The 24,721-nt window shown below is 54.5% G+C and overlaps 1 protein-coding gene across 4 annotated transcripts in view; it reads left to right on the top strand.

Annotated features, from left to right (window-relative positions):
• Positions 1-24,721, top strand: part of DCHS1 (dachsous cadherin-related 1) — an 85,565-nt gene that overhangs the window by 53,343 nt on the left and 7,501 nt on the right. For all 4 annotated transcript variants that reach the window (XM_030042311.2, XM_030042309.2, XM_041118401.1 and 1 more), the window contains 15 exons: positions 2,581-2,769; positions 2,882-3,113; positions 4,181-4,417; positions 4,798-5,817; positions 6,024-6,211; positions 11,150-11,246; positions 11,417-11,574; positions 13,620-14,454; positions 14,777-15,016; positions 15,489-15,614; positions 15,912-16,121; positions 16,721-17,584; positions 17,940-18,053; positions 22,857-23,068; positions 23,250-23,404. In XM_030042311.2, coding sequence (XP_029898171.1) covers positions 2,581-2,769; positions 2,882-3,113; positions 4,181-4,417; positions 4,798-5,817; positions 6,024-6,211; positions 11,150-11,246; positions 11,417-11,574; positions 13,620-14,454; positions 14,777-15,016; positions 15,489-15,614; positions 15,912-16,121; positions 16,721-17,584; positions 17,940-18,053; positions 22,857-23,068; positions 23,250-23,404 — 4,877 coding nt within the window. The remainder of the gene's footprint in view (positions 1-2,580; positions 2,770-2,881; positions 3,114-4,180; positions 4,418-4,797; positions 5,818-6,023; positions 6,212-11,149; positions 11,247-11,416; positions 11,575-13,619; positions 14,455-14,776; positions 15,017-15,488; positions 15,615-15,911; positions 16,122-16,720; positions 17,585-17,939; positions 18,054-22,856; positions 23,069-23,249; positions 23,405-24,721) is intronic.

Genomic DNA, 24,721 nt, shown 5'->3' with positions numbered 1-24,721 from the left:
CTGGTGTAGCAGTGACATGACCTCTCTTGGACCCTGTGTGGGCTTGTACAGGCAGGGTTTGTGTTAGACCGTTGGTCCACCAGTCCCACAGCAGGATGAGGAGGTGGAGTACTGGACACGTGAACAGGGAACTTTTCAGAGAATGCTTTGCCCTGGCTTTACAGCTAGGTTTGGCTCTGATGCCAGACTACTGGCTCCATGAGGCAGTCTTGCAGGGACATGGCTCTGGGTACCAGGGAGCAGACAGGGAGATGGTGCTGTACAGTATAATAGTGAGAGCTCGACTGTTTCTCCCCTGTTCCCCAAATCTGACCCAGCTCCTGTGGCAGAAAGCTGGATTTCCGGATAGCTTCCCCTGTGGGTATCTTTCTTAGGATGGTGACCATCAGAGGATGGTTAAGGTGGGGAACATTAAGGGAGGCCATTCTGGAAGCACCAGAGCCCTTGGCCCGAGGAGCCTAAGGAAAATACCTTACTCTGCTGCAGAGCTTGTGACTGTACAGTGTATTAAAGCAGCTGACATGCATTGTAGAGCGGTTTCAGAATGGTAGGCAGTTCATTTTGAAGGAAAGAAGTTATTAATTTGCCACATAGTGCCTATTCCAATCACTGTGGCAGCTTATCAGTTTCAGGTGCGTTTCCATCTGCAGTGGTAGAGAATGCTACCAGCTAAAACCCAGGCATAGCATACAGCTCAAGTCTATTGGTACAGGGCTGTTACCCCAGTAATAATATCCAACATGGAGCCAGAATACAGGTAGCCTGAATACAGGTTTCAGCAATGTCAGTGAGGTCAGATTTATACTCTCAGATGAGCAGCTCCACGGCAAAGGGAGCTGGGGCAGAAGAGAGGGAGGATGTTGAACTCAGGGGTTCTGATTTCCCAAAGTGCTTTCTGGCTGGGCTGCTGTCATGGCACCTGTGGCTCTGAGTGCTCTGCAGCTGGAGCAGGGAAGGGGGATCCTGTTTCATGGTGCTTCTTCTGGCAGCTGCTGCGGGGTTGGGGAGCAAATACTCTGTACAGGGAGCATGGTGCTCTTTGTAGATGTGCTCTCAGCTTCTCCCCTCTGGCATCCCCTTAGACCGCAGGCGGCAGGGCAGGAGAGCTGGTGAGGGTGTGTTGCAGGTGCTGCCTCCCCTCCTTGGAGGCTGTGGATCACAGGGCAGGAGAACTGGCAGTGGGCTATCTCAGGTGCTGCCTCCCCTCCCTGGGGTGCAGAGCATATGGTCTGGGGGGAGGGAGGTCCCACCTCTACCCGATTTATTTTTTCTTCCCTGGCCCAGCCATTCTCTGTACTCTCTCTTGTTGTTCCTCCATCTCTGACGATCGGGTGAGTGGTTCAGGTTAGGGGCCCTGCCCGAAGGAAAGAGCTGTTTGCAGCCCCCAGCTGGGCCCTTTCCTTGGCGCGCATGCAACGTTCCTGTGCTTCTTGCTCACGGGAGCCGAGGCCCCAGCGCTGCTGCTGGGAGGAGCTGTGGCTGATGAGGCCTGAACTCCACTTCACCCGGGCCTGGCCCAGCTGCCTCCCTCCTGGCTCCGTCCTCTAGCTTTGTTCTCTGTGCAGAGCTCCCAGCTGGTGGATGAGCCATGGGCAGTGATGCTGGGGTCAGGGGGAAGGAGCTGTTTTCTGCTGACCTGAGCTCTGCAAGGAGCCCAAGGAGGAACTGAGGCCTTGCAAGCAGGGAGCAGCTTTAATCCTTCTGCTGCGTCTGTAACTGCTAATGCAATTCATGTCCTTCATGGGCCCTGGCTGTCACAGGGCAATGCCACCCTCAGTCATCATCCTCAGAGCCCAGGGCTGCTGGGCACAGAGCTCTGAGAGCAGGACAAAGCCAGGGTCATGGTGAAAAGGGGGCTGTTGTTCTTCCTTGTCTCATCTGAAGCATCTTTGCAGAAAAGAAGGAGCAGAGGGCCAGGAGCAGCTGCTGCAAAAGTGTGGGTTGTCCCTGGCTGGCTGATCAAGCAGCATGCAATGGGGATGCTTGGCTGCTAGATCCTTGGCATCTGTCTGAGGCTTGGCCTTTCTGCACCCCCTCTCTGTATGGCCTTTTCCTTTGCTAAGGCAAGTCTGTTGACCTGGGTCATGGATGTTGCCCCAGGGGTGCAAGAAGGGAGGTATCACCCGAAACAAGGCACCTCTGGTGGTGCAGGGACGCATGGCAACACTGTAGATAGAAATCATGGTGCAGCTCTTGCAAGTCTGCAATGCTGTGCTCCCCCCTCTCTGTGTCCCCTCGGACCGGGCCAGCATAGGCTGATCCTCGGGTGCCCTGCAGCTGCCTGCAGCACTGTCCAGGGCACTGTCTGCAGCCAGTGAGCCCCTGGGAGGCCCTGTCTTCTTGCAGGGAGGGCTGCAGAGGAAGTGGTGGCTTGTTTGGGACAAGAATCTCAGGGCTGAGGTGATAACTGTCAGTCTGCTTTACTATGGCCAGCTTGGAGGACTGTGCAGTGGTTGTGGGCCATGGAGCAGAGGGCAGCACTGGATCGTGGAGATGGTGGTGGTGACAGGCGGGGTCTGGCTGGTGGTCTTCTCTGTGGTGCTTGCTGGCCCTGCTCATGTAGTGTCTTCCCTCATCCAGGTGACAGCCACAGATGCAGACAGCGGCACTTTTGGCTCCCTTTCCTACTCCATTGGTTCTGGCATCGGCAGTGTTGTCCCCACGCAGTTCAGCATTGACAAGCACACGGGGCAGCTGTGCACTGTGCAGCCTCTGGATCGTGATGAGGGCACGTCTGCCTATGATTTTACCATCACTGCTGTTGATGGGGTGAGTGCTGGAGAGGCCGCGGGGATGCGATACTGCTGACTCAGCACTGTGCAGGGGATACTGTTGTCCTTGCCCCTGCTCTTGCACCATCTCTGATCTGGTCCTTCCACAGGGTGGCCTGAACTCCATGGTGTATGTGAAGGTTTTCCTGGAGGACATAAATGACAACCGGCCAGTGTTTTACCCGCTGGAGTATGCTGCCAGCATCAGCACACAGAGCATGCCAGGTACAGCTGTGCTGCGTGTTACTGCCCACGACAAGGATGAGGGGCTGAATGGGAAAGTGACCTACCGCATTGTCCTGGGAAACTCACCCCCTCTCTTCTCCCTCAACAAGGACACAGGTGAGAGAGCTCAGAGGGCAGCCAGAGTTGGCAGCAATCAGAGCAGTGGGATGCAGGCAGGTGTAAAAGCCAGCCTGAGGGTCACTGCTTGGCCATCTCAGCAGTGCAGTCTGCCACCAGAATACGTCTGTTCTGCTCCCTGCCACATCTTCCCTGCCTCGGCTTCCTGAGCCTCTGGCACGCCCTTCCCAGACCCAGTCTCTGACCTCTTCTTTCTGCTCCCTGCTCTGTTCCTCATTTGTCCTGTCTTCCTTCCTCTCCCTCATTCCCCATCCCTCACTCACTGTGGCTTTCCTCCTGCATGCTGCTTACTTAGCCCCATCAGGCTGTATCCTGTTTAGTTTCTTGTCCCTGCCCAGTTCCCTCCTCTCCCCTGCTCAGTTTACTCTCCTTCCCTATAAAGCTCTATCACGTTCGGTCCTACCTTTCTCACTGGCTGCATCTGCTCTGCCTTGCTTTGGACACCAGAGCCAGAGCAGTTTCTGCTGGGGAGGTGAGTGCATGGGCATGTGGTGCCAGGGGCTCTCAGCAGGATGGGAAGGTGTCCTGTGCTCAGCACAGGCATTAGGGTCTCTCCACACTGGTTCCCAAGTTCCTGGAACGACTGGTATGAGACAGGCCTACCAGCCACCCCAGTCCAGGGCCACCTCCTTTGTAGGGCCTATCGAGGACGGTCCTTCAGTTTCACATCTCCTCCAAGAGCCTCCCCATAGCCCAGATCCCATCTGCTGTGTTGTGACTCTCACCCTGCACCCCACATTGTAAGCCCTATTCCCTCCTTTCCCTCTCCCAAGACCTGCCCTCTGGCTCATTTCCCGCAGCCCTTACCACTGTTTAGCTCAGGGCTGTGCTTAAGGTTGAGAAAGGAGGATTTGGGGAGGCTTTCCCAGGAGGGTTCCTCTCCTTTACTCCAGTTCTTCCATGGCAAGCTCCTCCCTGTGAAGCGCACATTGTTTGCTGCCCCCTTAGGTCTTTCTTTTCAAGCTTATGGTTTGGCCTGTTCTCTTGGTGCCAGATGACAGGCAGGGGTGCAGGCATAGTGGCCTCTGAACTGCTTTCTTCCCTAGGTGTCATCTCCCTCTCATGGTCCCTGAGTGGTAAAGCCAACACCCTGGTGCAGCTGGTGATCTCTGCACAAGATGGTGGGGGCCTACAGGCACAGCCAAATGCCCGGGTGAACATCAGCATCGTGGAGGGCACGGTCTCACCCCCTGTCTTTGAGCAAACTCAGTACTTCTTCACAGTGCCTGAGGACATGCTGCAGGGTGCCAGTGTGGGGGCTGTCCGGGCCCAGAACCCTCCAGGTACGGGCTTGTCCCTTTTGTATGCAGTCACTTTCCCTGTCCCTGCATCATCTTGAAGGTCAAGTATCACAGTTCCTCACAGAACAACCCTGTTCTGGGAGCTCCGTGCATGCACAGAGGCACGCACATCCGAATGTGCACCCGTGCAATTGTCACTCAACTCAGTGCATGCTCTCACACATGTGGTTACACACATGTGTACACACACACTTGTGCATATGCATCTGCGCATACATGCACGTGTACACAGTGCTTCTGTACAACTCCCGAGCAGTCTGCAGCAGACAGCACTGCCCAACCCTGCTGCTGTCTGTAAGGGGGCTGAGGAAGTGAGCCGGGTACACAAATCATTCTTCCTGTCTTCATTTCCTTGTCCACAGGTCATGCTGATGACATCTTTTATTCCATCTCCTCGGGGGATCCTCATGGCTACTTTTCCATTGACTCTGCCTCCGGGCAGCTCCGCACCAGCCTGCCTCTTGATCATGAGTCCCAGGCAGTCCTCATTCTGGATGTCCAGGCCCGAAGTGGTTCACCTCCTGCCTATAGCAACACACGTGTGAAAATCTCTGTGTCAGATGTGAATGACAACGTGCCAGTGTTCCCAGCCCCCTCTGACTCCATTCTGCTGCCAGAGGCCACAGAACCTGGGACTACAGTGTACACTTTGCAGGCCGAGGACCGTGACAGTGGTGCCAATGGTCAGGTGAATTTTGAGCTGCTGTCAGGAGGTGATGGCACCTTCAGTGTGGAGCGCTCATCGGGGGCGGTGCGACTGATCGGGGCCCTGCAATATGAAGCCAGCGCAGCCTACAGGCTGGCCATTGTGGCCCGAGACAATGGCGTTCCCCAGCTCAGCTCCACATTCACGCTGCTGGTACATGTGCAAGCTGAGCACGACAATGGGCCCATCTTTGACACACTCACCTACCGTGTAGAGGTGCAGGAAGGTGTGCCTGTCTCCACCCGCTTCCTGCAGGTGCGGGCACTGGCACGCGATGCAGAATCCATGACCCTTACCTACCACTTGCGTGCAGATGGGGATGCTGCCAGCTTTGGCATCATGCCTGAGAGTGGTTGGCTCTATGTCAAAAGCGCACTGGACCGGGAGACACGAGACCTGTATGTGCTCACAGTGCTGGCCTCGGCAGGAGGCAGTGGTTCAGGGGGGGAAGCCCGGAAAACAGGCACCAGCACTGTACGGATCAGCATCACTGATGAGAATGACAACAGCCCACGGCTGAGTGAGGAGCGTTACTTCTTCACTGTTCCTGAGAATCAGGCTCCCGGTAGCAGTGTGGGGAGGGTGATGGCAAGTGACCGGGACGCTGGGCAGAACAGCCGACTCACCTACCGCCTGCTCCAGCACGATCCCAACTTCCTTATCCACACACAGACAGGTGAGAGACTTCCTGGCTTCCTAGGCTGGGGCTGGCTGGGGAGAAAGCCCAGGGCAGGTCAGAAGTGATGTGGACCAGGCCAGTGCAGCAACAGAATATTCATCTTCCTACCCCTGTGGTGCTGGGCTCCCCAGCAACATGCCTGAGTGCAGGCTCTTCTTTAAAGCAGTTTTTGGGCTGAGCTGTGTCCCACTTCTCCCTCACAGGGGAGCTCAGCACCAAGCATAGCCTGGACCGGGAGCAGCAGTCCAGCTACCAGCTCTTGGTGATCGTGCAGGATGGGGGAGCACCACCCCGCAGTGCCACAGGAACCATCTATGTCACTGTGCTGGATGAGAATGACAACGCTCCTGCTTTCCTTCATGTGGCCAGTGGTCAGGAGCTGCCCGTGCAGGTAAGGGCAGCAGGCTGGAGCTCTGTTGAGGCAGGGGTGTGATAGCCGCTGGGTTTGGGGGCAGGTGGTTCTGCAGGCGGAAAGGGAGTAGGCAGGGGCACCCAGGGGAATTTCAGGGTGGGAGGTAAGCAGGCACAAGTTGCGTCCATGCAGCAGCCAGGGCAGTCTGGTAAATCTGATTGAGATGTGGTAAGATGGGCATGTCCTTGGGAAATACAGACATCCCGGTGCACAGAGCAGGTGAGGACTGCAGAGGGCTCTGAGACCGATAAGACTGACCAGCAGGCAGACACTCTTGGCTCATACATGCCTGCAAGGAGGGAAGGTGGAAGGGAGCCCTAAATCTGACCCACAGAGCCAGGAGTAAAACACTTGCGAGCAGGGAGGCATGGGGTGCCATTAACTTCTAGGTCTCGGGACTTTTGCTATAGCCACTCGGCTTTCTGGGAGGTCAAGAAAGCACTGCCCAGCTGGACTTCGCACCCGCAAGGGTTTTCTGAGAATCTGCTATGGGTCCCAGCCCAGTTTTCCCTCTCAGCACTGTGTGGTGGCAGCGGTCACCCGGGCACTGAGTGTGCTGCAGATGGAATTATGTCTGTGCTGCTCAACAGAAATGGGTGAGGACCAACCTCCACCCCCATCCCCAGCCGGCTGCACCTGCTCTGCTGTGGCCCCTGTGGAGTGGCACATGTGGCAAGGGCTTGCTGGAGCTGGCCGAGTGGCACTGGCAGCAACGGAGCAGGATGGGCAACTGAGGCCCTGTCCTCATCTCTTCTGCACAGAGCGGGGAGAACCTGCAACTGAAAGGATGTGCTTGCTCTGCACATTGCTGCACTTCAGGCAGCGTGCTCAAAGCCACTCGCACTGTGTTGGGTTTTACACATCACGTTGATGGCAACCTTTCTTTGTTGCAGGTCCTGCCTGAGCCGCACACCAGAGGCAGGTCAGAGCAGGCAGGGCTGTGTTGGCAGGTCAATGCCGCACCTGGGTGGCCATCAGCACAGGACTCTGGGGACACTCTGCAACTCCAGTCAGGCCTCCCCTGTTCATTACTTTTTCCCTTCCTGTTCCAGGTCGCAGCCATCCCTTGCCCAGCCTTCTTCTTGCATGTCCAGCTGGCACTCTCTGCTTGCAAAACTGTCTGGCAAGGCTTGGCCTGGATGAAGGCATCACTCAGGGCCTGGTGGAGGCAGAGGAAGGCAAAGTTAGTCTTGTCCTCTCTCTGAGCAAGGCTCTGGTCTTTGAGTCGCTCCTGCAGGCCAGGGACCAGCCAGCCGTGGCATTGCTGAGACTGCAGCTGAACAGGCTCTGCAAAATGGCATTGCTCACACTCTGTGTCTGCAGTCTGCTGACTTTCCTGTCTCCTGTGCGGGGACACCTGCAACACACTCGCACAGCAGGCTCTGCAGTTGATTCCAGTGTTTGGGGGCGTGAAATGCTGGGAGTGTCCTGCTAGAGCTCGGGAGGTCTCTTCTCCTACAAAGGTACCACAAAAGCATATGCATCCTTCAGGAGACAGAGCAAGGCGGGGACAGATTTAGAGTCCTGAAGGCAGGTAAATGCTATGACAGTTTTGAACGAAACAGATATTTGGGCACTTTGGTTTGAAGCTCTCCTGCTAGAAACACTGGTAGAGAAGGGTGAAGCACAGGAAGAGGCCAATGTTAACCATGATTTAGGTGTAGAAGAAAGGCTTGGAGGGAAAAGTAAAAACTGAGTGATAAATGCAAAGCTCCATGATTTATTGCAGACTTGGCCAGTGAAGTATACGTATCAATGTTCATTAGGCAAAGCAGAGGGAGGTTTCTGTATCAGCACCTTGCTTTGAGCATCAGCTAGAGGATATCTACCACTGTAGGGTTGCAAGATAAGCTTGTCAAGCATATTGGTAACACACTGGCAGGACCAGATGGTGTTCACACAGGAACTACAGTAGTAATGGATCCTCCCAGGGAACAATCACTAGGAAAGGGGAGAAGGAGCAAAGGGAAGGAAGAAGTGGTCTGTTTTCAGAGAGGGGGGATGTTGCTGGTGGGTGCCTAGGACTGGTGCTGGTACCCTTGCTATTTAGCATTTTCGTATACCCTCCAGAAGAGGCGATTGTTGATGTTATTGGTCTATTTGTAGTAATAAAGGTGAGGGCTCCCTGTGAAGAACTGTAGAAGGATCTTGTTTTACTGTTCAATTAGGAAAGAAGGTGGGAGATGAAATTCACTGTTGCCAACTGGAAAGTGACATGCATGGCAAAAACCAATATGAATTTCACTTACACAGTGGTGGGCTCTGAATTGGCTACTTAAGTTTAGGGAGAAGATTGGGGCATCGCAGTGAATGCTTTGTGAAAACATCAGCTCAGGGATCAGCTGCAGTCAAAAAGGCAAATCAAATGCTGAGTTTTATTAGAAAAGGAACAGAGAATGAAAGAAAACATCATTACCCTACATTTCAAATTCTGCACACGCTCTCTGCCCGGCCTCCATTCCACTAAATAAGCAGTAGTGCTAGAAAAGGTTCAGAAAAGGATGTTAATGTGATCTCCAGTAGATAATGGTTTCCATGCAGAAAGAAAATACTTGAACATTCTTTGGCATGGAAGAAACTGCAGGAATATAACAGAGGTGTGCAGTGAATGGCACAGAGAAAGTAATGGGAAAATTAGAAGTCGCTTTTTTCACAACACAAGACCTAGGCAGCTTCATAAGAAATGACCAGACAGCAGGTTTAAAATAAACAAAGGCAGTACTTTTTCATGCAGAACATAATTAAATTGTGAAATCATTGCCAAAAGTTGCATGGGTTCAAAAGTAGATGAATTCATGGAAAGAAAAAAATCCATCAAAGGCTGTTGAACAAAAATATGATCTGTGGCTCAGGAAGCGACTTAGCCACAGACTGCTGGAAGCTGGGAAGGTTTCACAGGAGGATTATTCCATACATACCCTATTTCTTGCATCTTCTCTATATATCCACTGCCAGCCACTGTCAGAACTATGCCAGTGATTGAGATGGCTCTCTGATCTTTGGACCAAGCTTGTATTTGCAACAACCTTCTTGGAGGGTGGACTTCTGACCTGGACAAGCCTGCCTGGTAGCAATTTTACTAAGGCTGAGGTTTTTGCAGGGGCAAGACCACTTCTATTGCTGTTTATTCCTCTGTTTGTGCATCGGAAATGGCATTTGTACATGGAGCCTGTACGGATGCTGCTCATTTAACTCCTCTGATGAGTCACTGCTTTCCTCAGGTGGAGTTTGATTCCTTGTGGAAGAGGAGAGTGACCATACATGCGAAGCAGGAGCCCCTTATATCCTGGTTGAGGGCGATTAGGGACAGCATGAGGGGCAGGCCCTGCCCCGGCCTGTTACACAGGAGGAATTGGAAGGGGCCTCCTAAGCATGGCCCTGCTCAGAGGTGTCCACGCAGACACTCCTTTTCATAAACAGCCAAGCTATATTTAGAAGATCTTCTGCCTTCGTCACTGCTGTGAAATGCTGTTGCAGATTCCTTGATCTGGTAGTTAGAAACCATCTCTTAATTTCCAGCCTAAACTAATTTCTGACCACTTTATACTCATTTGTTCTTGTGCCAATATTGTGTTTTTGCTTAAATAGCTCTTTTCTCTCCTTGGAATTTCCCTCCCCTTTCCCCAGTGTTTACAGAGTGCACTCACATCACTGCTTGGCCTGGCTAAACAAGTCCAGCTCCTCTGGTCTCCCCTCCCCACGCACCACCAGCATGGTGCCAGCAGCTTGTGCAACAGCATTAACGCTTGCCTCCTCTCAGGAGCTTGCAGCCTCTTTCCTTGAATTCTTGCTCAGATTCCACTTGTCTTTTTCATAAATGCATTAATGTGGTATCACACGGAGATCACCTAGCACAGCTGGATCTGTAAGGATGATTTGTGCTGTGGGATGTGCTGATAGGACGTGAATTTGAGGTCTGTAAACTCAGGATGTGAATTTGATGTCTTCTGGTGTGGAAGGGACTGCAGAGTCTGTGCCAAGTGGGGAACCTGCTCTACCACTGAGGTGTGGGTACGTGCAAGGAGTCTGTGCTGGAGGAGAGACAGGTCTACCAGCAGGCATGGGTTGTTTGCTGAGGATACTCCCAAAAACTGACAGGTGGTGAAGGGCAGTAATGGGGATGTGTCCATTTCCATAATTATCCAGGGAGGGTGCTTGCATGCAGTGCTATTACATGTGGTCTCTGTCAGGAAGCTGGTAACTTACCTCAGAAAGTGGGGTTAGCTGAGCATGTGCATAATTAATGTCTTGATGGTACTATGATGCACTGGCATAAAATGGTGGTATTCAGTGCCTACAGACAGGCAGTCAGCAATGCTAACCACAAAGGAGAGAAGGGAAAAGCCCTAAGAGCCTAGGTGTCTGAGCCCAGGAAGAACAGCCAGCTGCATTTCCAGAGATCGCAAACCTCCCTGGGCTGGCTGGTGGGAACTGAGGAAATCACCTTCCATTGCCAGGGTGACTGGCCTCTGAGTCTGTGAGCGCTCACACCTTGCATTTGCAGCTGAAGGGGTCTATTGAGGGCAGAGAGAACCAGGACTGTCATGGACCCCTCGATTTTCCTAGCTGTAGAGGCTTTGGATGTAACATGCGTGACATAGCATCCTCCCATCCCCATGCAGCTCACTGCTGCAGCATGCCCCAATGCTGCTAAGCTGGTTGTTAAACAGGGCAGAATGGGAGGAGGGCTAGCAAGGCAGAAACTGCCTTTGCCAGCTTTGCTTTTGCTGTGGACTTCTCCATGTTGTCCAGCCTCAGGCACAGCCTGTGGGTCTTGTCAGGGGGGTCTGTGCCTTGGGTGAGGTGCAGGGCTGGTGTAGGAAGGTGCAGATCCTGTACCGACCGTGCTCAGGGGTTTGTGGGGGTAGTCTGAAGGGTGCCCTGTGCCACTCAGCTGCTCCCTGGACTGTGCTGCAGGTGCTGGAAGAGAAGCCATCGGGACTTCTAGTCGCCTCCCTGCAAGCCAAGGACCCCGATGAGGGTGAGAATGGGACCATCATCTACTCACTGATAGGTATGAGCTGCAGAACTGACTGATCTCTGCCTTGCAGCCATCACCCTTGGGGGCAGATGGGTGCCCACTGCCCAAGCCCTGCCACACTACGCTCCCTCCTCCATCCCAACCTGCCCCCTGCCTTCCCTCTTCTCTGCCTTGCCCTGTAGCATTTCACCTTCTTTCTGCAGGAGCCTGGGCAGAGCGTTTCACACTGCACATGGCTACTGGAGAGTTGCGGACTGCCACAGTTCTACGCCGGTCTGATCGTGCTGAGTACATCTTCACTGTGACAGCCAGTGACCGGGGCACGGTGCCTCGCAGTACATCAGCCATCATTCGCATTCAGGTATCCAGCACCCCCAGCTCCTCTTGTCCCTGCACCATCTACCCCTTGCTCGCCTCTTGGAGGACACCATCCAACTACTTGGCAGCCTTCCTCTGCCTTCATCTGAGGACACCTTGCTCAGCTGTTGATCCAGCCCTAAAATCTGTGTGGAGAACCTGGGATGGGAAGGGGTGGTTCCATCTGCCACTGTGCATGTTCTCATTTGTAAAGTGGTCAATAGCATTAATAGTAAGCAGTTCTGTCTTTTCCAGACTTAGACAGCCCACCCAGTCCTAGCTATGCTGTTGCAGAGAAGACCTTAGAGGTCCTCTGCACAGAGACATTGATTCTTCCCAGCATCTACTGAAAACAGTGTTCCTGACATGCAGGGTGTTCTTCACGTCTCTATAACTTTGGCACTCACTGTCTGGTGTATTGGCCTAGACAGCCAAGTCCTTTCTCTGTTGCTAGTAATGAGCTTCCTTTTACAGCAAGACATTCGTTCACTCCCAGTCAAGGCACTTTCACAGTACACCAGTTCACATCTTCCTGTCCCTGTTCTTGCAGTTCCTAAGGCCATTAGACTCTCCTTGTTTGATGTCCTGCTGCTTCTCTGTGCTGGCAGTGCCTTCTAACATCATCAGCAATTTCATAACGTACTCAGCTTTCTTTTGCCCTTGCACCTATCAAAAGTAAATGCCAGCACCAAGAGCCATCTCTGCAAAGGCCCGCTAATCACTCTTCTTGAGCCAGTCGATCTTTTAGTCCTTTCCATCACACAGCCACACTGATACTGCACCTTTCCCCAGTTTAATGAGTGATCTCTTATGTGCTGCTGCATCAGAGCCCAGCTAAAACCCAGGCAAGCTAGATACACTGCATTTCCTTTGTCCTTGAGGAGAGAAGAACTGTGTTAGCCTGGCACATCTGCCTTTAGCCATTCCACAATATGTTTTATACCATTTCCTTTTTATGCCATGTCTGTAACTGTTCTTGTCATTAAAGTTGTTCTACAGCCTTCAAAGTGTTGAGGCCAGACTGGCAGACTGGTTGTCCCTGAAGTGCTTGTTTGCATTCTTCTACTGTAGCTATGTGCTTGACAGTTGCCAGTTTTGATCCCCTCTGGGCTGACAGTTCTGCTGTATTCTCTTTTTCCCCAGCTCCTTGACATAAGTGCACTGAGTTCTTCAACACGTTTTCCCTTCAGATAACACTATGGCTTTTCATGCATCCTCCCTCCCATCCACAGGTGCACCTCATCCCCAAATTAACTTCAGTATCTTTAATAAAAGTAGTGATCGTATTTATTTATCTTTGGGTCATACCGAGTCATCTTTCTTCTCTGTACCTCTCATCCATATGAGTGTTACCTCTCTTCTTGCCCACTCTTGCTTATGTTTTGCAGAATTGTTTCTGCTGGTGTCTGTTGCTTTTGCAGTATCTAACACAGCCACAGACTCACAGGCTGGTTGAGGCAGGAAGGCACCTCTGGAGGTCATCTTGTCCAACCCCCCTGTTCAAGCAGGGCCACCCAGAGTCAGTTGCCCGGGACCATGTCCAGACAGCTTTGGACTGTCTCCAAGCATGGAGACTCCACCACCTCTCTGGGCAGTCTGTGTCAGTGCTCAGTCACCCTCACAGTGAAAAGTGTTTCCTGATGTTCGGAGGGAAGCTCCTGTGTTTCAGCTTGTGCCCATGGCCTCTGGTCCTGGCACTGGGCACCACTGGGAAGAGCCTGGCTCTGTCCTCTTTGCACCCTCCCTTCAGGTATCAATAGACTTCGATAAGATCCCCCCGAGCCTTCTCTGCCCAGTCAGCAGCTCTGTCTGTCCTTACCTACCCTAGCTCCCCAGGTGAAGCTCATCTTTCACCCTGTCAAACCCGTGCTTATCCCCAGTACGTTTTTCAGGCTGCTATTCATCTGTTAGGCCACAAGAGCTGAGACCTTGCCTCCCAAGACCTGCTCTCTGCGGGCCCCATGTCCCCCCCCTCCACCGGCTCCCTGATAGGACCTCCTGGCACCCAGCACCCTGGTGCATGCCCCTCACTGCTGCCTCTCCTCACAGGTACTGCCATCCTCCCGGGTGCTGCCACGGCCTGATGCCACTGTGTTGACCCTGCACCCTCTGGAAGGGGTCAAGCCGGGGTCTGTGATCGGCTCAGTGGCACCCCCAGATGCCCCTGCGCGAGGACAGCTGACCTACACAGTGGTAGGAGGTGGTGGGGATGGCACCTTTGTGGTTGACAGTGTGACAGGGGAGATTTACGCTGCCCGGGAGTTGGACTATGAAGCTGGAGCACGGCACGTGCTTCAGGTGAGTGCTGAGGATACGCAGCATGGCTATCCCTCCAGCCGACTGGTGCTGGTACAGATCCACGTGCAGGACTGCAATGACCAGGCGCCCACCTTCCCTGAAGACCCCATTACCATCGTGGTGCCCGAGAATGCCCAGGCTGGCTCATCCATCTTCACCTTCCAGGCACTGGATGGGGATGGCGTGGGTCCCAATAGCCAGGTGCGCTACGCCCTGCTGCACCAGGAGCCCTCCGGGGCTCCCTTCCAGCTTGACAGCCACTCAGGGCTGCTGACCCTTCGCCAAAGCCTTGACCGGGAGGCTGCTGCCTCCTTCCTCTTGGTGGTGGAGGCCACGGACCAGGCCCGCAACATCAGCCAGCGCCGCTCAGCAGCTGTCACAGCCCGTGTGTTTGTGACTGATGAGAATGACAACGCGCCCGCGTTCCTCTCACCTGCTGCCGTCAGCGTCATGGAGGACCAGCCGACGGGGTTCGTGGTACTGCATGTGGTGGCCCAGGACAACGATTTGGGAGAGAACGGGCGTGTGAGCTACTCATTGCGAGCGGGCAACAGTGATGGCCGCTTCCACCTTAACCCCGGCACTGGTGAGGGCCCAGCAGGATGCAGGGTGGGCGGCAGGGACACTGGGAGCACGGGGGCTGAGGAGGGTGCAGGGATACATGGGGATGTAGCATGGTGCACAGGAGGAGAGCGTGGGCTGGGGAACCCAGAGGAGGGAGACCTGTGGGGTGCCGAAAGCCCTAAGCATAGCACCTGCTTGGCATGATACTGCAGACAGCAGTATCTCTTGAGACCTGGCTGTCCCTGACTCACCCCAGTGCCTGCAGCCTTGTGATAGCTCTGTCCTGGGAGCAGTCGGCCCTGGTGCTGTGCGGTCCCAGCTCGCCCCTCTCCCTGTGCCTGCAGGTGCGCTCTCCATTGTGCGGGCCCTGAACCGGGAGGAGGTGGTGCAGCACAACCTGACCGTGGTGGCCATGGATCACGGTTTCCCACGCCGCTCCGCCACACAGCTACTGTCCGTGCTGGTGCTGGATGTCAACGATGAGGCTCCCACTTTTGAGAAACCTGAGTATGAAGCACACATCATGGAGAACTTGCCAGCTGGCAGCCCTGTGCTGCAGGTGCTGGCCATGGACCGGGACCTGGGTGAGGATGCAGGGTGAGGGTGAGCTGCCCAGTTTGGTCAGGGGCCCTTCCAGAGATGCAGCACCCGGGACTGGGTGCGCTCTGGTCCCTTCCACCTGGCTTGGAGAGCCTGGCTGACCATGGAGGGAAGGATCTTGACGTAGCCTGGAGATGAGAGATGGGCTGAATCCTGGGAGAAGCTGAGGATGAGAACAAGGACTGTGATTCCCTCTGCTCCCCAAGACAATGGTCTTTGTTCCTTGGAGGTTCCTTGGCCCATCTTCACTTCCACAATCTGGGCTGGGCTGGGACCTCCCTCCACCACACATCTCTGCCCCTGCTTTACTTGCCAGGGAGTGAGATCATCCTCTCCCGCAGCCTGTGTGACCCCTGGGTTGAAAGCCTGGGAGGAGGGAGGGGCAGGGCTGTGAGCCAAATGAGAGGCTTCTGGGGTTGCTTCTGGGCTGCCCTTAAACCATGTTCCTCCCTGCAGGTGCCAATGGGCAGGTGTCCTATGGGGGTCTCTCTGGGGGACCGTTCTCCATCCACCCACAGACGGGGCTTATTGTCACCACACATGCCCTGGACCGCGAGGAGCAGGAGCAACACGTGCTGATGGGTAGGGCTGTGCTGGTGCATGAGAGGGGTGCAGCAGGCGTGGGGGTAGGAGGCATAGGAGAGGCAGATGGGTGCTCCCCACTGCTGGGGTAGGGCAATATTGCAAGGAGGACAGGCCATGGGAAGTGATGGGGCTTTGTGGGGCATGTAGGGTTGTTGGGTGGTTTGAGCATGCAGGAATGCCAGTGATCCCATGCCTGGCTGCCCTTGTGATTGTCTTTGCATTTGCATATGATGGCCTTGATAGTAGCTCCCAGTCAGCAGGGTAGCCTGCAGTGCTCTTGCTGTGTTCCTGCAGTCTATGCACGGGATGGTGGCCTTCCCCCCAACCTCTCCAAGGCAACTGTGCGGATAACAGTAGGGGATGAGAATGACCACGCACCATACCTAGAGAGTGAGTCCTGCTCTGTGGAGGTCCCTGAGAATCAAAGCCGTGTGGCACTCTACACCCTGCGGGCCACCGATCCTGATGGAGGCGAGAATGGGCGCTTGGAATACCACGTGGCAGGTGAGGTGCACAGGGAGCTCTGTAGCTTCTTTCTCGGCAGTAGGTAAGGGCTGTTCACCCTGGGTTGCCAGTGGCTCTGGGAAGCATCAGCTGTGGCAGTTCCTTTTCCACTCCAGTTCTCTCCTGCTCCAAACCACATGTAGCTGCTGCCACCTCTCAGCCCTCTAGTTTCTCTGCCCCCGGTAAAGAGCACCCCAAGATCTGGACAGGCTGCACTTCCTCATTCCCCATGCTCTTGTCTGGTTCCCCAGGCTTGGACTAGTTCCATACCTCTCTTGGCTGCTCTGACCTGTTGAATTTACAGGTTGCTAAGTGAGATCTCTCTGCTGTTATCATGTCATGCGTTATCTGGGGGCTCCCTGTGGCAGCAGCACTGGCCTGTAAGCTGTTGGAGCCAGTTCTTACACGCACACACACACAGACCTGGACCAAGGAGGTTCAATCCCACTGGGCCCTTACAGAAAACAGCTCACTCTACCCTCGCTGCTGGGCCACAATGGGATGGACTTCATGCTGTCTTCTCTGGGCAGCATAGGACAGGTCCTTCCTCGTACCAGTTGTAGTCATGCTGTCTTTTTATTCCCTTTCTTCTTTTCCAGATGGAGACCCTGGGCAGGATTTCAGCCTAGACCCAGTCTCCGGTGTCCTCTCCACTGCACGTGCCCTCGACCGGGAGCAAGTTGCTTCCTACAGCCTCACAGTGGTGGTGCAAGACCACGGCACCCCTCCGCGCAGTGCCACCATGTCAGTGAACGTGCGGGTGTTAGACTTAAATGACAACGCTCCTGGTTTTGCTCAAGCCACCTATGTGGTGGAGGTGCCAGAGGACTTGCCTGTTGGTGCCCTGGTGCTGCAGCTGGTGGCTGAGGACCCTGATGAGGGCACCAATGGGCAGGTCTCTTACTACCTGGGCAATGAGTCACTTGGCATGTTCCAGGTCGAGCCGCAGAGTGGGCACATCAGAAGTGCCCAGGCGCTGGACCGGGAACGCCACCCCAGTTACAGCTTCCTGGCCAAGGCTGTGGACTCAGCACCATGGGAGCCCAAGAGCGCAGCTGTGCGTGTCATGGTCACGGTGCGAGATGTCAATGACCATGCCCCCGCCTTCCTGCACAGCCCCCTCACTGTCAACTTGTCCCGCCACACACCACTCAAGCAGGTTGTGGCCACCATGAGGGCAGAGGACAGGGATGCAGGTGCCAATGCCTCCATCCTGTATCGCCTTGCCACCTCCACCTCCGCCTTCGCAATCAACTCCTACACAGGGGATATCCAACTGCTGCAGCCCCTGGGCTCGCTCAGCCAACGCCAGCGGACGCTCTTCATCCTGGCCACAGACCTGGGGCAACCGGCACTCTCCTCTACCGGTGTGGTGGTGATCCATTTGCAGGAAGAACCCTACCGGGGGCTGCGCTTCCCCCGGAGCACCAGTGATGTGGCCCTGCCAGAAAATGCTGCTCCAGGTATCAGCTTGGCAAAGTGACCAGCAAGTGCTGGCATGAAATGGGACAGGAGGGGAAGTGGGTGCTGGGCTGGCAAAGCTGTGGGAAACTCAAACCAGGGAGCACTGCAGGGTCTTGGGAAGTCCCATTATGCTTTGGATAGACCCAAGGGACTGCAGGGTCTGACTGGTGCCCAGGCTGTTCAGGGTGGTAATACCCATGGGTTTGCCTCAGGGTGTTCATTGTAGGCAGTCAGAGGGGCGTAGTTGCTCCTGGAAGGTCTCCAGGGGTCATGGTGAGAACACACCACCCTGACCCTCTCTGCCACCTGCCCCGAGACTCTGCTGTCCCTTCACACTGTTTCATTCGCTTCCAGGCACTGCTGTGGCAAGCATCCAAGCTATGCACATGGGGGGCTCTTCTGGGCGCATCACGTACAGCATCGTCAGCGGCAACGAGAAGAATGCTTTCCTCATCCAGCCCAGTTCAGGTACAGCACCAAGAGCACCTGGGGAAGCAGCAAGTGGGAGGCTACCTGTGCTCTGCCAATGCCTGCTCAGCTATCACAAGGCTCAGAGCCATCCTGAAGGCACAGGAACACAGCCTACACCTCTATACCAGTAAATTAAATAGTGTTAGTATTTGGACATGGACGCTAACCTGTCATTGTCCAGAGGTTTTTAGCACAGGTCCCAGCACAATTTTGGTTCTTCCTAACTGGACCTTTCACCAAAAATTCCTAGGCCCAGTTCAGGAGTTAGCAGAGGCCAGGACCATCACTAAGATGCAATCTGGGTGCAGCCCCTGCCTTAGATGGCAAATCCAGCCAAATGACACAGCCTATGTTGGGGCCTTGGAGCCAGGCACCTGGACTGCCGCACTTTATTCTCTGGTGTGCATGTAGCTGCTGTGACTGCAGCACTGCTGTGGATTCATGGTTGTCTCTGTGCAGTCCCAAAGGTGACAATAAATGGGGAACGACTCACTGTCCAGTGAGGATTCTATGGGAGCCCAGAGCCCTCCCTCTGCACCAAACTCTTCCTTGAGCAGTCAGCAGGTGCTGAACATATCAGTGGTGCTTGTGGGTGGCTGATAACCCAGGCAGAGCAGCGAGGCAGGTTGCAGACTGCCCAGTGACACTGAGCAAGCTGGCATTGTTTGCACTGCATGCTTGAAAGGGCAGCCTTTGAAGGGCCACACATCCCTTGGCATCAGGGAAAGCCTGGCTGAGGGTAGGGTGAGGGGTGCCTTGCTGTGAGGTTAGTGCTTGCCCTGTAGTTTGGAAGAGACTGGGATATCACAACCCCCGGTATCAATACAGGCTGGGGGATGAAGGGATTGAGAGCAGCCCTGCGGAGAAGGTCTTGGGGGTACTGGTGGATGAAAAGCTGGACATGACCCGGCAATGGGTGCTCGCAGCCCAGAAAGCCAACCGCATCCGGGGCTGCTTCAAAAAGTGTGGCCAGCAGGTCGAGGGAGGTGATTCTGCCCCTCTACTCTGCTCTCATGAGACCCCACCTGGAGTACTGCATCCAGCTCTGGAGTCTTCAGCACAGGAAAGACATGGACATGTTGGAGTGGGTCCAGAGGAGGGCCATGAAAACAGTCAGAGGGCTGGAACGCCTCTCCTGTGAGGACAGGCTGAGAGAGTTGGGGGTTGTTCAGCCTGGAGAAGAGAAGGCTCCAGGGAGACCTTATTGCGGCCTTTCAGTACTTAAAGGGGGCTTGTAAGAAAGACGAGGACAGACTTTTTAGCAGGGCCTGTAGTAGGACAAGGAGTAATGGTTTTAAACTGAAAGAGGGTAGATTTAGCTTAGATATAAGGAAGAAATTCTTCAGTATGAGGGTGGTGGGGCACTGGAGCAGGTTGCCCAGAGAGGTTGTGGGTGCCCCATCACTGGACACATTCAAGGTCAGGTTGGATGGGGCTCTGAGCAACCTGATCTAGTTGAAGATGTCCCTGCTCCTTGCGGGGGAGGGTTGGACTAGATGACCTTTAAAGGTCCCTTCCAACTCAAACTATTCTATGATATGAGAAAGTCAGTCCTTGGAGCCCAGACATCAAGCTGGAGCTTCTTGTTAAAACCCCATTGTCTTGTGCCTCCTAAATGGTTGGGTTTGGGACAGGATCCCAGGCTGACAGAGATCTTTCTGACACTGTGCTTGTGCCCTCTGCAGCCCATGGCCACTGTGCAGGTCCTTGTGAGCCACCCTTGGTATGGCAATGCGTTGGCACCATGATTAAGTACTGGCCACTGCAAGTCACCCGTGGGCATGGTGGGAAATGCTCAGCCATGCACAAGTACCCATCTGAAATCACAGTGCCCAATGGCAGCCCACTGTCACCACGCATCCCCTCAGCTGCCATACAGGCTCCTCAGCACCCTGGTGTCACTGCGAGCCCACTCACTGCACTGTGCCTCTGCTGCAAGCAAGCCACAGCATGGGCACTGACAGCACTGTGGGGAGGCCAGACCAGCACACTTTCTCATGAAGGGGGTCCCAACCCCCATTGGGGCATGGCCCCACTGAGTCCTGAGGAGCCTGAGCTGCAGGTTTCCTGCTGCAGCCTTGCATCATGGCAGCCAGCCAGCACCATGCTGAGCTGCCCCCACAGGACTGCCTGCACCCTGGCTGTCCCAGAGGGCCTGATGCCACCTTGCAACGAAGCTACATGCACAGCCTGACCGCAATTCCTCTGTCACCTGGTGCATGCCAGCACCCAAACAGAGTAACCCCCAACCCCAAACTGAGCTCAGGAGTTGGTAGTCTGCAGTTCCTGAAATCCAGAGTCAATGGGCAGGTGTACTAAAGTCCCAATCAGGCTTACAGAGGCCTTTGACTGTGGAGAGCTGTTGTGCCCAGGGCCATTCTGCATGCTCTCAGTCCCAGGGACTGCTGCCTGTGAAGGAGCAGCCTTCGCACACTGCCATAGGAGTGTGTCTGTCTGAAGCTGCCATTCAGGAGTGAGCATTTGATACCTATGGAGCTGGGCCAAAGCTGCTGTGTCCATGAAGGCAGGGCTGACAGGGTTGCACCCTGGCCAATTCTGTCTGGTCCCTGAGCCAGCACCCAGGTCTCTGAGCCAGCAGTCACCATGCTCCTATGTGTACCCAGGTCTCCCAGCCAAAGCCTACATGGCTGCCATTATAGCCTGCAGGTGAAAACAACCCCAAGTGACTCCCAGACTGCCCATGGAGCTGCCAGAGCCGTGCCTTGTCCTGTCTGTCCAGTTCAGAGCCAGGCTGTGCGAGAACAGCAACTGCTCAGATCTGCCCAGTGGTCTGCCCCTGAGCAGACCTGGTGCAGCACAGCACCGCTGCACCAGCTTACAGCTGAACCCCTGTGCCAACAACTCAGCTGGAATAGACCTCACAGAGCCCTTCTCCTCTGTGCTTTTCTACCCAGGTCTGCAGCCAGACCCTACACACAGGGACCGTGCTCCCCACTGTGGGAGGCTGAGACCTGTGAGGTCGGTCATGCAGAGAGGTCCCGTCTCCCTGCTGTCCTAGGTAGTATAAGCAGGGCTCTGCTACACCATGTGTGCAGCAGCAAGGCCTGATGGGGTCACAGAATCACATCCACCCCCTGTGATCACTGTACCTTTGCATCCCTTCATCTTGCCTCTGCTCAAGCCGTGTGTGCCAGTGGTTCTCAGAATAGCCTGGACATGTCCTGGCTGCACCTCAGTTGCATCTCGGTTGCTGTGGCAATACCACTTCATCTCAATGAGGAAACATTTCCCTCAGGCAAAGTGTCCAGAATACAGGATTTTTCCCTTAAAACATGTCCCGCCTTGAGTCTGATTTGTCTGTAAGGGCTGCCCTGCTTTCTCCCAGGGCAAGGGGCTGTATGCTGCAACCAGATACGGGGTGCTGGAGCACCACAGTGAAGGAGGCCAAGGGAGGCTGGCATAGTGCTGCTCTCTTGCCTTGTGCCAGCTGCCCAGCAGTGCTACACTGGGCCCCTGTTCTTCAGCTCTGCTTTGACAATGGGCCAGTACATGGGCACCTGTCCATGACTGTCCTCAGCCATCCCCAGGCTTATGTCCTCCCCAGGGAGGACCAGAGGTGATCTCCACAGGAGGTGTGTCAGAGCTTTGCATTGGTGAGCATACTAAAGTGCCTGCTTTGGACAAGAGCAGAGCAGGGGCATGTCACAGGAGCATACTCAGCCCTATACTGTGGCACCTCAGGCTCTGCTGCTTCTGTCCCAGGCAGAACAACCCTTCAGAAGGCAGACTGCTGCTGACTGCTTTCCTTGTATTTTCTCTGGGCCAAGCCAGCCCTGGAGGCAGGGCCTGCTCTGGCAGCCAAATGGTGCTGGAGGGACAAGGAAGCACAGCTGGCTCCCAGCCCTTGGGTTGCAGGAGGTGAGGACACAGCCATTCTCCAAACCAGGCCACCATGGTGGTAGCTGTATTCTGTGTTTTCCATTCCTGGACATACAGCCTGATTTCAGCTGTGTGCATTGGAACTCATTTTATCATGCAAAGCCGGCAGCAGAGCTCTTACACAGCAGCTAAGTTTGTCCAAGGCCACATAGCTGTTCTAGATGCCTGGTATGGCATCCCTATCGCCTGGCCGGTTCACCTGGTGGTTGCATGTAGATGCTGAAACAGGCTGCAGAGAGAGTGAGGCTCCGCAGGACTCCCCAAGGCAGGAATTCAGCCACAGGAGCGCAGTTCCTCCTCATTACATTTGAATGCATGCCTGCAGGAATGCTGCCAGTCAGTATATCTTTTTGGATGCCCTCCACCTTCTTGTGTGGGACAGCAATACCTTGTCACTACAAAAGCCCAGGTGCACAGTGGCTCAGGAGGACAAGGATGGATGTCTGTCCTCAGACCCTTGGCAGGAGAACTGCTGGCAGCTCCTACAGTGTCTTTGTAAGGATTTGACCTAGACTAATAGCTGCAGTTTGGTGAGTTTGGCTTGGAGCTTGATGAGCTTGTGGAGCAGTATGGGGCTTGACATGGAGCAGTTCTTTTTCAAACTGGCCATGCCTCAGATGTTGTCTCGATAATGGGAGGACTATTGCATGCTTTAATGTAAACAGAAGCTGTCTGTCCTGTGCAAGGTGCAGGATTTATCACCCAGGGCAGTTCACTGGGACTGATAAGAGGGCTGTCAGTTTGGAGAGGGCTCAGAAGAGCTCAGTGTGTTTGTTTGGTCTATTTGAGAATGGATGAATGAGCAGAGGGATGGACTGAGTGTAAGGGAACAAAAGAGAAGATGAGGGATGGGTGTGCTGGTTCGTCACTCACTCCATCCTGCTGTTTCCCTGCTCCCAGGTGCCATCTCAGTTCAGGACTCCAGCAGCCTGGATTTTGAGGCCAGCCCCCGGCTGCGCCTTGTGGTCCAGGCAGAGACAGCAGCTTCCTTCAGCTTTATGGCCATAAACCTTAACCTGCAAGATGTGAATGACAACTTGCCACGCTTCCAGCTGCAGAACTATGTGGCATTCATCTGGGAGTCACAGAGCTATGACTCACCAGTCATCCAGGTATCACTGCAGGCACAAACAGGGACATCCGGAACCCTGGCCTGCCTCTCTGCCGGGGTGAGGGGCTGGGGGGCTATGCCATGGGCCTGGGGCTGGCACCTATGGATAGGTCTAGTCTTGGAGGTTTGTGGTTTGCAGGGCTCCACAACTGCACTACTGAATCTCTCCTGTGGCTTTGCAGGTCCTGGCAGATGATCTGGATCAGGGAGCGAATGGGCAGGTGACTTATGCCATCAACCAGTCCCTGCCAATGACAGGCTTGTACCACATCGATCCTCAGACTGGCACTATCACTACTGCTGCCATCCTGGACAGGGAGATCTGGTCCCAGACCCGGTGAGTGGAGACAGACTAACTTGTGCCTCAGATATGAGGGGGGCATAGCTGTGGAGCAGCATCCCCAAGGCTGCGGAGGATACTCTGCTACTTGGTGCCACCCAAAGCTGTCTCAGCCCTGTCTGTAAAATGTTTTTGCCAAACAGCAGGAACTTAGGCTTAGTGTTAATATGGGGAGCAAATGGTGTTGAAGGCATGACAGATGGCCGTGAGATGAGCCAGTGCTCTGTTCAGCCTGGTCTCTGCAAATCTGAGAAGATTGGCAGGGGGGGCAGTGGACTCTTCAGTGGTTGCATCCATTCCCTTTCCTGCCTGCTTAATCCAGACCACATATGCTCAGTCCCTTCCCACTCCCATGCATTGCACCCTTCTGCCCTGCCACACATGCTCCAGGTGCTATGCACTGCCCCGAACCCTCTTGCAAGCCCTCCTGCATTCAGTGCAGGTCCTCTGGGCCCCTCACCATGTGCACACACTCTAGACATCATCCAGCCAGTCTAGCTACATAAGATAACGGCAAACACTACACACAATGAATTTAATTCTTCCCCTGCCCTTTTACACATGCATCGTTCAGATGCAAAGAACAACTTCTGCCACCCCACACAGGCTATGTTCTCTCTCCCGTATGCTCCAATGGCTACATGTCTCTCTCCCCTCATGCCAGGCATGGGGAGGCCTAGGGCATTCATTCCGTTCACATACTCATCAGCATTCCTCAAAGAGGCTCCATGCATTCCCCAACACCCAGATTGCTCCAAATGCCTTTCTCCCTGCACCCCACAACATGCTCTGCCTGCATCATCTCCCACACACATTCCAGACTCCAGCCCCTTGCATAGACTGAAAATGCTATGGGTGCATCCACTACCTCCCCTTGCAAAAGCCTCCAATCATGCATGCATCTTTTGTCCCACGTGCCCATGCCACGGCTGTGCATGAATCCACTGCCCACCACATGCTCCAAACACTTGTGCCCACATTCACTGCCTGCTCATATGTTCCAGGTGCTGGACAGAAACCCATTGCCCTCCAAACACGCACCTCAAATATGCATCCATCTGCTGCCCTGCCCCACCATACTGTGGATGTACACACATCCACTGCCCCACACATGCACTCCAGATGCTCTGCACATATCCATTGCCCCAGACACTCCAGATGCTGTGCACAGTTCCACTACCACATGTACACACTCCAACCCTGTGCACACATGCAGTACTCCCCCAACATGTTCCAGATGCTGTGCATGCATGCATTGCTCCCTCACACATATAGCCACACGTCTGTGAACCTTGTGCTGTGCCCTTGTGCTTG

This window comes from Aquila chrysaetos, chromosome 19 (assembly GCF_900496995.4).
Source record: "Aquila chrysaetos chrysaetos chromosome 19, bAquChr1.4, whole genome shotgun sequence".
NCBI lineage: Eukaryota > Metazoa > Chordata > Aves > Accipitriformes > Accipitridae > Aquila > Aquila chrysaetos.
This window is presented reverse-complemented; position numbering and strand designations above follow the sequence as displayed.